Genomic DNA, 13,390 nt, shown 5'->3' with positions numbered 1-13,390 from the left:
TGGCGGTGTCAAACACAGATCACATGTGGATCAGTTGTTGTATCCATTTCCAACTTCCAGTTCAAATCTGCTTCGGGAGTTACACGTGAATCACAGTTTAAACATTATGAAGTTGTTTCCCTGGTCGAGTTCACCAGTAAATAACCATGGAGAACATTTAAGCTGGCTGCATCACTATCTGGTATGGAGAGGGGGGGTGTGGTTGACTACTGCACATGATCGAAATAAGCTGCAGAGAGTTGTAAACTCAATCATGAACACTAACCCCTATAGTATGCAGGACACCTTCATGGAGCAATGCCTCAGAAAGGCGGCGTCCATCACTAAGGACCCCCATCACCGAGGACATGTCCTCTTCTCAAGGCTACCATCAGGAAGGAGGTACAGAAGTCTGAAGCCACAAACTCAACGATTCAGGAACAACTTCTTTTCCCTGCCATCCAATTTCTGAATGGATATTGAACCAATAAACACTGCCTCACTACTTTTTAAGTTCTGTTTTTGCACTATTTATTTCATTTAACTGTTTGATATACATCTATATACTTACTGTGTGGGCACGTGGCCAAGTGGTTAAGGCATTGGACTAAGGTCGCTAGTTTGAGCCCCAGCCGAGGGAACGTGTTGTGTCCTTGAGCAAGGCACTTAATCACACAGTGCTCTGCGACGACACTGGTGCCAAGCTGTATGGGTCCTAATGCCCTTCCCTTGGACAACATCAGTGTCGTGGAGAGGGGAGACTCGCAGCATGGGCAACTGCTGGTCTTCCATACAACCTTGCCCAGGCCTGCGCCCTGGAGAGTGAAGACTTTCCAGGCGCAGATCCATGGTCTCGCAAGACTAACGGATGCCTTTTATTATACGTACTGAAATTGACACTTTTCTTTATCTCTGTTATCATGTATTGCATTGTACTGCTGCTGCAAAGTCGACAGATAATAAATCTGATTCTGATAAGGACAACCCGTGGAAGACACACACTTGGCTCTGAAAACTGGGTACTGTTGAACATAAATGTTATTTCAACGTCATTCTGCCCAAGAACCCCCGTGACTATTCCATTGACGAAACTGTCTGACAGCTAACAAGCATCTTTGGAGAGCAGTCATCTCTTGTCAGTGTTCGCTGCTAATGCCTAAGACTCATTAAACACATTGCTAATGACTTTATCACATACGCCAGTGTCGTTAATCGTGAATGTGAAAAGTTCAAGCTGGGTAACATGACTGAATCACAGTTGAAATGTCTGATTTTTACTTGTGGACTTCAGGCGCCTGGCGATGCAGACATTTGTAAACGGTTCCTGGCCAGACTGGAGCAAGACCCTGATTTGACTCTACAATCTGTCACTCAAGAATTTCAGCATTTGACCAGCCCGAAATACGATTCCAACCTGGTCGAACAGAACCCTGTCAAAGCAGTTTCCAGTGGCCCAGGCATCATCACTCAGCAAGTCTCCAAGCAGCCAAACACAGCTTGATGAAACTGCATTACGCAGGAAAAACTGCCAATACAAGAAACACATTTTCAACAAATGGCAATGTCACGGTCACAAAGGTTTTTGCCATCCTTCACTCACTTCTAGACCAGTGAAACACAAATCAAAAAATTTTATAGTCCTGTTCAAAGTTGATTTTTTTCCCCCCAGGAGATAGTACGTCAAATTATTTATCAACAACCGGTTAGTTCAAGCTACAACTCAATACTGTGTCAGACAACACCATTGTCTCCAAATGCATGTGGCGGGCACCAGTCGATCAACTCATCACTCTGCCTGCAGCGCAGTGGGAGGAAAGCTCCAGCTGACTGGTGAAGTGCACTGCACGGCACGGTGAAGCTAAACAGTAACCAGATCTAACAGACCAGCCAGATCCAACTGGGTGGACAAACTTGGTCTCCAGAACATCCCTCTGGATCAGATCTGTACGAAGACACTGGCTGTTCTCGCATTACCATCATCAGTACATGAGATCATGCAATAACTGCAACAGTGCTAGGCCGCAGTGTTTCAAGAGTTGCTGCACCAAACTGCAAGCAGAACTCCATCTCCTACCAGATGCAAACCTGTCTTTTGTCCCAAAAAGACCGGTACCATACACTCTTTTACCAATTGTGCAGCAAAATCTGGATTGCCTGCAACAAGCTGGTGTGAACAAAGCTGTCAACTACTCACGTCGGGCAGTTCCTATAGCCATTATTAATAAAATCAATGGTACAGTGAGGTTGTGTGCACACTTCTCTGGATAAGTTGTCCAGGTAAGTTTTGGTTAAGTTTCCCTTTGTTTTTACTGTGTCAGGGGTACTTAGTGTAGTTTAAATGGCTGTTGTGTGTTCTTCATGCCAGATGTTGGGAGTTCTGGGAGACCCAGAGTCTCCCAGGAAACTACATCTGCGTGAAGTGCATCCGGCTGCAGCTCCTCGAAGACCGTCTGGGGATCTGGAGCTGGATGATCTTCAGCTTGAACAGGAGAGTGAGGAGATCATCTGCTGGAGCTACAGGGAAGTAGTCTCCCTTAAGTTGCCGAAGACGGGTAGCTGGGTGATTGTCAGGAGAAATGGAAATGTGAATAGGCAGTTAGCGCAGAGCACCCCCGTGGCCACTCCCCTCAATAATAAGTATACTGTTTTGGATACCGTTGTGACCTCCCGGGGAATGCCACGGAGACCAGATTACTGGCACTGAGCATGAGCTTGTGGTGCTGAAGGGAAAGAGGGAGAAGAGGGGAACGGTAGTGACAAGAGACTCAACAGTCGGAGGAACAGACAGGAGATTCTGTGGATGTGAACTGGACACCCAAATGGCCAGGGTCAGGGACTTCTCGGATCGCTCTCACAGCATTTTGGAGGGGGAGGGAGAGCAGCCAGGTGTCTTGGTACCAATGACATCGGAAAGAAAAGCAAAAGGGTCCTGAACAGAGAAATTGTAGAGCTAGGCAGAAAGCCTAGCAGGACCTCCAGGATGCATCAAAGTTGCAGTCAGCAGGGTGAGTATCAGTGCATTGGGAACGCAGAATCAAAAAAGGGTAGCAAATACTCAGTGTGATATCTCAATTCACGGAGTATAAGAAATAAGGTGGTCTTGTTGCACTTTTACAGATTATCGGGTATGATGCTGTGGCCATCACAGAATCATGGCTGAAGGATGGCTGTAGTTGGGAACTGAATGTCCAGGGTTACACACTGTATCAGAAGGATAGATAGGTATGCAGAGGGCATGGCGTGGGTGGCTCTGTTGGTAAAGAGTGGTGCTAAATCAGCAGAAAGATGTGACATTGGAAGATATTGAATCCTTGTGGGTTGAGTTTAGAGGCTGCAAGGGAAAAAGGACCCTGATGACAGTTATATACAGGCCTCCCAACAGTAGCTGGGATGTGGACCACAGAGTACAACAGGACATGGAAAAGGCATGTCAAAAAGGCAATGTTATGATAGTCATGAGAGATTTTAACATACAGGTAGATTGTGAAAATTAGGTTGCTCATGGATCTCAAGACAGTGAATTTGTTAAACGCCATGAGATGGCTTTTTAGAGCAGATTGTCATTGAGCCTACTAGGGGATCGACTATACTGGATTGGGTGTTGTGTAATGAACTGGAGGCGATTAAGGAGCTTAAGGTAAAGGAACCCTTAGGAGTCAGAGATCACAATATGATTGAGTTTAACTTGAAATTTGATGGGAAGAAAGTAAATTTTGATGTAGCAGTATTTCAGTGGAGTAAGGGAAATTACAGTGGTATGAAAGAGGAGTTGGCCAAAGTAAATTGGAAAGAGATGCTGGCAGGGATGACAGCAGAGCAGCAATGGCTTGGGCTTCTGGGAAAAATGAGGAAGGTGCAGTATAGATGTATTCCAAAAACAAAGAAATGCTCAAATGGCAAAATAATACAACCATGGCTGACAAAGGAAGTCAAAGCTAAGGTAAAAGCAAAAGGGAAAGCATATAACAAAATAAAAATTGGTGGGAAGATAGAGTATTTTGAAGCTTTTAAAAAATCTGCAGAAAGCAACTAAAAGAATCATTAGGAGGGAAAAGATGAAATATGAAAGCAAGTTAGCAAACAATATCAAGGTGGACAGAAAAAACTTTTTCAAGTATATATAAAAAAATATATACTGAGATGAGAGTGGATATAGGACCACTAGAAAATGAGGCTGGGGAAATAATAATAAGGTTGGTGGTGTTGCAGATAGTGTAGAGGATTGTTGAAGATTGCAGAGAGACATTGATAGGATGCAGAAGTGGGCTGAGAAGTGGCAGATGGAGTTCAACCTGGAGAAGTGTGAGGTGGTGCACTTTGGAAGGACAAACTCCAAGGCAGAGTACAAAGTAAATGGCAGGATACTTGGTAGTGTGGAGGAGCAGAGGGATCTGGGGGTACATGTCCACAGATCCCTGAAAGTTGCCTCACAGGTAGATAGGGTAGTTAAGAAAGCTTATGGGGTGTTAGCTTTCATAAGTTGAGGGATAGAGTTTAAGAGTCGCGATGTAATGATGCAGTTCTATAAAACTCTGGTTAGGCCACACTTGGAGTACTGTGTCCAGTTCTGGTCGCCTTACTATAGGAAGGATGTGGAAGCATTGGAGAGCGTACAGAGATTTACCAGGATGCTGCCTGGTTTAGAGAGTATGCATTATGATCAGAGATTAAGGGAGCTAGGGCTTTACTCTTTGGAGAGAAGGAGGATGAGAGGAGACATGATAGAGATGTACAAGATATTAAGGTGAATAGATAGAGTGGATAGCCAGCGCCTCTTCCCCAGGGCACCACTGCTCAATACAAGAGGACATGACTTTAAGGTAAGGGGTGGGAAGTTCAAGGGGGATATTAGAGGAAGGTTTTTTACTCAGAGAGTGGTTGGTGTGTGGAATGCACTGCCTGAGTCAGTGGTGGAGGCAGATACACTCGTGAAGTTTAAGAGACTACTAGACAGGTATATGGAGGAATTTAAGGTGGGGGGGGTGGTTATATGGGAGGCAGGGTTTGAGGGTTGGCACAACATTGTGGGCCGAAGGGCCTGTAATGTGCTGTACTATTCTATTTGTCATAACGGAAAACAAGGAGATGGCAGATGAACTAAATAAGTATTTTGCATCAGTCTTCACTGTGGAACACACCGACAGTGTGCTAGATGTTGAAGGGTGAGAAAGAAGAGAAGTGAGCACAGTTACTATTACAGGGGAGAAAGTGCTCAAAAAACTGAAAGACTTAAAGGTGCATAAATCACCCGGACCAGATGAACTGCACCCTAGGGTTCTGATAGAGGTAGAGATTGTGGAGCCATTAGTAATGATTTTTTAAAAATCATTAGACTCTGGCATGGTGCCAGAGGACTGGAAAATTGCAAATGTCACCCCACTCTTTAAGAAAGGAGGGAGGCAGCAGAAAGATAATTATAGTCCAGTTAGCCTGACCTCAGTGGTTGGGAAGATGTTGGAGTCAATTGTTAAGAATGAGGTTACGTAGTACTTGGTGACACAGGACAAGGTCGGGCTGTCAGCATAGTGAACCTATTGGAACTCTTTCAGATTACAAGTACGATAGATAAAGGGCATGCAGTGGATATTTGACTTTTCACAATGTCTTTGACAAGGTGCCACCTGTGAGGCTGCTTACCAAGTTAAGAGCCCATGGTATTGCAGGAAAGTTACTGGCATGGTTAGAGCATTGGCTGATTGGTAGGAGGCAGCGAGTGGGAATAAAAGGAACCTTTCTGGTTGGCTGCCAGTGACAACCGGTGTTCCACAGGGGTCAGTGTTGGGACCGCTTCTTTTTGTGCTGTTTATCAATGATTTAGATGATGGAATAAATGGCTTTTTGCCAAGTTTGCAGATGATATGAAGATTGGAGGGGCAGGTCACGTTGGGGAGACAAGAAGGACTTAGACAGATTAGGAGAATGGGCAAGAAAGTGGCAAATGAAATACAACGTTGGAAAATGGCTATGCACTTTGGTAGAAGGAGTAAATGTTCAGACTATTTTATAAATGTGGAGAAAATCCAAAAATCTGAGACACAAAGGGACTTGGGTGTCCTTGTGCAGAACACACTAAAGGTTAACTTGCAGTTGAGTTGGTGGTGAGGAAGGGAAATGCAATGTTAGCATTTCAAGATGTCAAGAATACAAGAGCAAGATGTGATGCTGAGGCTTTATAAGACACTGGTGAGGCTTCACTTTGAGTATTGTGAACAGTTTTGGGCTCCTTATCTAAGAAAGATGTGCTGGCATTGGAGAGGGTCCAGAGGAGGTTCACGAGGATGATTCCAGGAATGAAAGGGTTATCATATGAGGAACATTTGGCTTTGGGCCTGTACTCGCTGGAATTCAGAAGGCTGAAGGGTGATCACAATGAAACCTTTTGAATGTTGAAAGGCCTAGACAGAGTAGATGTGGAAAGGATCCTTCCCATGGTGGAGGAGTATAAGATAAGAGGACACAGCCTCAGGATGGAGGGGTGTCCAGATAAAACAGAGAGGCAGAGAAAGTTCTTTAGCCTGGGGATGGTGAATTTGTGGAATTTGTTAGGACAGGCAGCTGTGGAGGCCAGGTCATTGGGTGTATTTAAGGTGGGGATTGATGTTCCTGATTATCCACGGCATCAATGGTTGTGGGGAGAAGACAGAGGAGTGGGGCTGAGGAGGGAGAAAAATAGGATCCGCCATGATGGAGCAGACATAATGGGCCAAATGGCCTGCTTCTGCTCCTTTGTCCTATGGTTTTCTGAAATGGTCTCAATGCAGATATAGGGACACACCAGTATACATTACAGGTACCACCTCTTTAGAAAATTGAACTGAAGTCGCTACTTTGCAAAGTTGGACTTGACTGAAGCCTACCTCCAGGTAGAAGTGGCAGAAAATTCACAGGATTTTCTGACCCTGTCAACACAAAAAGGTTGTTTTCCTTTTGCTGTCTGCCTTTCCGGGTAAAGGCAGTTCCTTCAACTTTCCAACAGCTTATGGACACAATGAGATGGGCATGGATTAGACAGAACTATGCCAACACCTGGTCCATGTTTTGAAAAAAAAACTACAAAACTTTAGATTGTGACTCTGGGCAGAAAAATGTAACCCCCTTATGTCATCAATTTAGTATCCGGTATTAGTCATAGATGAGCACAGTTGTCACCCAGATCCTGAAAACATCACTGCTATCTTTAAAAAAAAATGCTCCATTATCAGATGCCAGCACTTTATGATCATTCATTATTCAGCACTTTTCCTAGCGGTGCACCAGCTGAAGCAGCCATCCAATGCCCTGCTCCGTGAAAATGGTCCGTGCAATGCCAAGAGGCTTTTGATCAGGCGAAGAATATGCTGTCATCCAACCTTCTCTTGATGCTTTTCAACCTAGAGTTGCCAATCGCCATCACAACGGATACGTCCGACTACAGAGTGGGAGCTGTCGAATCCCGTATCTTCTCTGGTTCATAAAAAGCTGTCATTCATGCAGCCAGATCACTGACCACAGCTGAAATGAACTATGAACTATGGACAAATTGAGGAGGAAGCCTTGGGAATCATCTTTGCTGGGAAGAAATTCCGCAGGACGATTTGTGGCAAAAGCTTCACTTTCCTTACTGATCACAAACCACTGTTGTTCATCTTTAGGCCCAAGAAAGGCATCCTGGTGTATACAACCCATTTCCCCCTAGGATCAATAAAGTATGACTATGACTATGACTATAGCCAACCATCTACAAAGGTGGACAACAACGTTATTAGCCTATGATTTTGAAATCAAGTGCGCATCAGCCCAGGAATCTGCTCAGGCAGACTCCTTCTCCAGATTGATGAATCAGAAGGTTACTGAAAACCGAAAACTCGTTCTTGGCTGGAATTCCGAAGTCTACCAGGTTGTATGGGATGCGGCTGAAGTCTTCCGGTCAACAAGATCAGAGCAGAAACAGCTGCAGATCCTCTTCAGCCTATCTCCAGATACCTCCACTAATGGATGGCCAGTCGAGATTGAGGAAGACGTTGTATCCTTCTACCAACGTCACACATCAACTGTGGATTTCTGTTTGGAGACGGAATAATGATTCCACAAACATCTCAATCAAGAGTACTGAAACAATTCCACCATGGTCACCCAGACATCAACTGAATGAAAGCCCTGCAAGAAGATGTGAGTACTGGCTGGGCCTAGATGAAGATGTCATAACCATATGTGGGCAGCGTACTCAGTGCTCTACGGCAGCAAAGAATCCAAGTAGAGCTGATCCACAACCATGGCCACAGGGCTACCAGGCCTTGGAGTCAAGTACATGACTTCTCTGGCCCAGTCAATGTGTGTACCTACCTTATTCTGTTGACACCTATTCCAAATGGCCAGAAGTATTATCTACAAAGCCAACAATGACAAAAATCACCACTCAACCATTGCTGCAGATCTTTAGCTGCTTTGGGATGCCAGAAACCCTCGTTTCTGACAAACCAGTTGCTGAATTCTACCATAAGAGAAATTAAACACATCTGGTCACCCTCACAGTTCAATGGCCAAGCAGAGGGGCATGTAGTCATCTAAAAACAGTTGCTTCTGGAATCAAGAGGAAGGAGCATCAGCAGAGACCCTCAACATATTTCTGCTGACATACTGAATGACACCACGTCCAGGCTTCAAGACAAAGTTTGAAGCGCTTTTAGGAAGAAAACTGTCCAGTGTTAGATGCAATGGCATCACAGCCTCCAGCATCCAAGAATGTAGATGGTCAGGTGCACAAAGACAGCCACACAGACCTCGTTCCACAGGTGAAATCTCAATGGGCAAGACCCCTGGGTACCAGTTCAGATTGTCAGATGAATGGGGAAGGTGGTCTACAAAGATGGGATTCACTGGTGTCACCACATCAACCAGTTGTGGCCACACGCTCCCAAAGGCACAGCATGTTTGTCAGGGAAGGCAAGTTTATTTGTTCAGCACTTATCAAACACAAGGCTGTTCAAAGTGCTTTAGATAGAACAAGATATAAAAATCAAACATTAAATTTCAGACGCTATAAAGAGAACAAAATCATACAAAAATAAAGAAATGAAAGTTACAGTGCAGAAGATTCTAAATAAAAGCTACAGTTAAAAGAGAGGTTTTAAGCCTCAATTTAAAATAGATTAAAGTTGGGGCAGACTTTAGATCCTCTGGAAGATTATTCCAGATATGTGGAGCATGGTAACTAAAAGCTGCCTCACCACGTTTAGTCTTGGTAAGCAGACGCGCCCAGATGACCTGAGAGCTCAGCAATCTATCTGCGGGAGGAGAAGATGGCGGCGTGACGCAGCTCACAGCGGCCACTCCGGTGGTGATGTCTGTTATCTGTCAAGTAGGGTGCCGTGCACAATCCTGATTTGATGGAGACGGACGTGAGAGCACGGAGAAACTTCTGAAATGCCCGCTTCGCTGCTGCTGCTGCTGCTGTGTGATCCAGAATCTCCGGAGGGGAAGACCCCGAGTCCTCGGCTTTGCTTGTTGCTCGGCGGCCGGGGCAGGGTCGAAGCGCTCGGCAGAGATGGTGCTCAGTGCTCGGTGTCGAAGGGCTGGTCAAAGGCTCGAAGTTTTCGGACGGACTCAGAGTCTGCTGCAGTTGGGTGATTCCAATGGTGCTACATCGGCAAGTTTGCGGCGCTTGGAGGTTCATGGCAGGGAGAGTTTCTCCCTTCACCGTCTGCGTGAGATGATGAGGCTATTGGGACTTTGAGACTTTTTTTTTAAACTGTGCCCTGCTCTTTATCAAATTATGGTATTGCTTTGCACTGTTGTAACTATGTGTTATAATTATGTGGTTTTGTCAGTTTTAGTCTTGGTTTGTCCTGTGTTTCTTGTGATATCACTCTGGAGGAACATTGTATCATTTTTAAATGCATGCATTTCTAAATGACAATAAACGAGGACTGAGTGTCCTCATAATCTAATCTAATATGGTTGTTTAATGCCTAAAAGCTGATAAACAACCTTTTCAATGATTTTACTTAAACATGGTAAGTTTGATATGGGCCTTTAGCTATTATTTAGAGACATCTAGGTTATTCTTTTTCAAAAGAGGCTTAATAACTGCAGTTTTCAGGGCTTTTGGGAAACAGCCTGATAGAAGAGAAGTGTTGACTATTTGTAGAATGAGTGGTGTCATGCAACTAAAAACATTTTTTAAAAAGATTGTAGGTAGAAGAAAAAGACTTTCAGGATGTATATTGTATACATTTCTCCGACATTAAATGTACCTTTTGAAACCTATTGGAGGTAAAATGTCAAGGGAACAGGAGGAGAATTTCAGGTGTAGCATAATTTCTTCTAAAGTTTTATAGTCAATAGGTTTGAATTGTGTCATTTTAACTAAATTAGTTCCAAGTGAGTGAAACAATGACACTGCCTTCTGACCAGAGGGCTGTGGAGGCCAAGTCTCTGGATGCTTTCAAGAAGGAGATGGATAGAGCTCTTAAAGATAGCGGCATCAAAGGTTATGGGGATAAGGCAGGAACTGGATACTGATGGTGGATGATCAGCCATGATCACAGTGAAAGGCGGTGCTAGCTTGAAGGGCCGAATGGCCTACTCCTGCACCTATTGTCTATTGTCTGATGCAGAAACACTAACAGCATGTCTAATCTTCTGAATTTTGTCAGTAAAAAAGAATACAAGGTCATTACATGACTGCGGATAGAAGTTCAGGTGCTACTGATACAGGAGGATGTGTGAGTTTATCAACTGCAGTAAGCAAGTCATGTGCATTATTGCCATTTTTGTTTATCAGAGAAGAAGGACTGCCCTGAACGTCTCAATTCTAAGTTATAGATGTGAAGAGTTCCATTATAAATTTCAAAATGGACCTGGAGTTTTGTTTTCCGCCCTCATGCATTCAGCTTTTCCACGTTCTCTTTTTCGGAGTTTAACCAGTGAGGTGTTTCTCCATGGGCTTCCTTCTTCCCAGAAACTACTTTTACTTACATCAGCGACACCTGCAGTTTTAGAGTTGAGATGGTCTACAAGATCATTGACAGAGGCCGGAGAGAGGGCAGGTGTGGGAGAAAAGGGCTGCGTGAACAATACCTTGGTTTTTCCAGTGATATACCATTTTGTGATGACCTCAGTTTGAGCGCTAGTGAATAGAGATATAATAATTTCAAAGGAAACACAGAAATGATCAGAAAGAGAAACCTTGGAAGTGTTAAGACCTTTGGAAATGACTCTGTCAAGGGTATGGCCCTGTGTGTACATTGTGCCAGTCCATAATTGCCTATGCTGCAGAACAGTTCATTAGCATTATTGTCCTTGGGGTTATCACCATGAATATTAACGTCACCAACAATGACTACCCAGTCAAAGTCAATAGACAGTAGTTCAGTGCACAATATTTGGGTGGCCTGTATATAGTCAAAAATAAAGCACGATGGGAGGATTTCAGCTGAAGAGCAGGATATTCAAAAGATGCAAATATTCCATATGATATATGCTTATTTTTAAACAGAATGGTTATTCCTCCCCCTGGTTTCTTTATCCTGGTCTCATTTATAAAACTGAAATTAGGAGGAGCTGATTTGATGAGAAATGCTGCTTTGTTGTTTTGGTCTAGCCAAATCTCTGTTAGAAACATAAAATCAGGGCAGTGCCTGATAATTAAATCATTAATTAAAAGTGATTTGCCAGCCAAAGACCTGACATTTAACAAGGCTAGGTTTAATGAGTTAAAGACATCTTCTGGATTTGATAATCAAACACAGCTGGATCTTCATCTTCTCCCTGGAAGAGTTCAATTTACCCCAACCAAACAAGCGCCCAGCGGTAGCATAGCCATAAGCGATGCTGCGACAAGAAAGTAACGGCTGATCGTTAGGATAAGCAGTTGTTCCTATCCAACTCCTACAGGTAATTGTTTTCAAGAGGGAGTGTTACGGCGAGCCAAAGAAACCAACGCCTATTGGTCAGCTGGCAACCAATCCCAGGCTGACCTTCACTAATTGATCGTTGTTCCGATCAATATTTTGAATGTTCTTTGGATAAACCATTTAAATAGTTGTGCTTTGGGATGTACAGTTAAGTTTTGAGTTTGAGATTCGTAGTTGTGTGGCTTTACTGAATAAAGGAGTATTTCTGAGTTCCGGCTTTGTCCTAAATCCTGGCTTCGGGTCTCATCAGTATTTCCACGCGAGTGATCACAACTCTTCCCCAATTTAAAAAAAAAATTCAAATATACATCCCGGTAACAAGCCTGCATTGTCCAGTTAGACCCATGTAATCAATCAACTTACTAACCCATCTTCGGAATGTGGGAGGAAACCAGAGCACCTGGAGGAAACCCACATGGTCACGGGGAAAACGTACTAACTCCTTATGGGCAGCAGCAGGAATTGAACCTGGGTCATTGCGTTAACTACCCACAATACTACTGAGCCACCCCTGATTCCTGTTATGCACCATCTCCCTGGACATAACCCCTTCCCTTTCCCTCCCACCGTACATAATCTTAATGGATCCAAACCTTTCCCGTTTATTCCCATTACACACAATCCCAATAGACACAACCCTTTCTCAATCACTCCCTCTCTCCACAATCTCATTTGTCTGAATCCATTCCACCCCCCACCCCCGTTTTACACAATTTCAATGAACTATACCCTCCCCCACCAATTGTATGGAATAAATCCTTTCCCAGAAGTCGTTCATAAACCTGGCATGTTGCTAAAAAGAGATTTCTTGCTATAGATATCTCCAAATTGGGTCCATAATCCTTGCCACAAACTGTACCTGAACTTAATCCAAGGGCATGCTAATTATCCAAACAAGAGACAACCTGCAGATGCTGGCAATCCAAGCAACACACACAAAACACTGCAGGAACTCAGCAGGCCAGGCAGCATCTACAGAAAAGAGTAAACAGTCAACATTTCGGGCCGAAATCCTGCTGAAGGGTCTCACGCCTGAAATGTCAGCTGCACTTTTCTTCCATAGATGCTGCCTGGCCTGCTGAGTTCCCCCCAACGTTTTGCGTGGGTTGCTGATCATCCAAACCCCTTTCTCCAAACCTGACCTCCACTTGTGCACCTAGAGCGATTGGGGTGAAACCCAGTCCGCGAGGAGGAGGGGGTTGCACAGGAAGAAAGCCCCAGCAGAGAGAGGACCACTAAGAAAATTGGATGCCAACGTACGTGCTTGAGTTCGAAGAGGACATTCCGGGTCAGCTCCACTCTCCTCCGGTTGATGTGTTTAATGGCCACTATATTTCCCTTGGGGTAGAGTATCCAGAGAAGATATATTAGTTACCAACAAGATATAGATATAGAAAGCTTCAGAGTGCCACCCTGACCTTACTCTGGATTTGAGCTTAACCCAACCGCATGCTGCACTAAGCTCCATAGATAACTCCTGCAAATGTTATATTTGCCATCCTGTATGGTCAGGGACT

General features: G+C 44.2%; 1 protein-coding gene across 2 annotated transcripts in view; it reads right to left on the bottom strand.

The window, feature by feature from the left end:
* LOC140211963 (atrial natriuretic peptide receptor 1-like) overlaps positions 1 to 13,390 on the bottom strand; it is a 117,612-nt gene that overhangs the window by 52,043 nt on the left and 52,179 nt on the right. For both annotated transcript variants that reach the window (XM_072282258.1, XM_072282248.1), the window contains one exon: positions 13,134 to 13,211. In XM_072282258.1, coding sequence (XP_072138359.1) covers positions 13,134 to 13,211 — 78 coding nt within the window. The remainder of the gene's footprint in view (positions 1 to 13,133; positions 13,212 to 13,390) is intronic.

This window comes from Mobula birostris, chromosome 2, assembly GCF_030028105.1.
Source record: "Mobula birostris isolate sMobBir1 chromosome 2, sMobBir1.hap1, whole genome shotgun sequence".
In the NCBI taxonomy this organism is placed as follows: domain Eukaryota; kingdom Metazoa; phylum Chordata; class Chondrichthyes; order Myliobatiformes; family Myliobatidae; genus Mobula; species Mobula birostris.
This window is presented reverse-complemented; position numbering and strand designations above follow the sequence as displayed.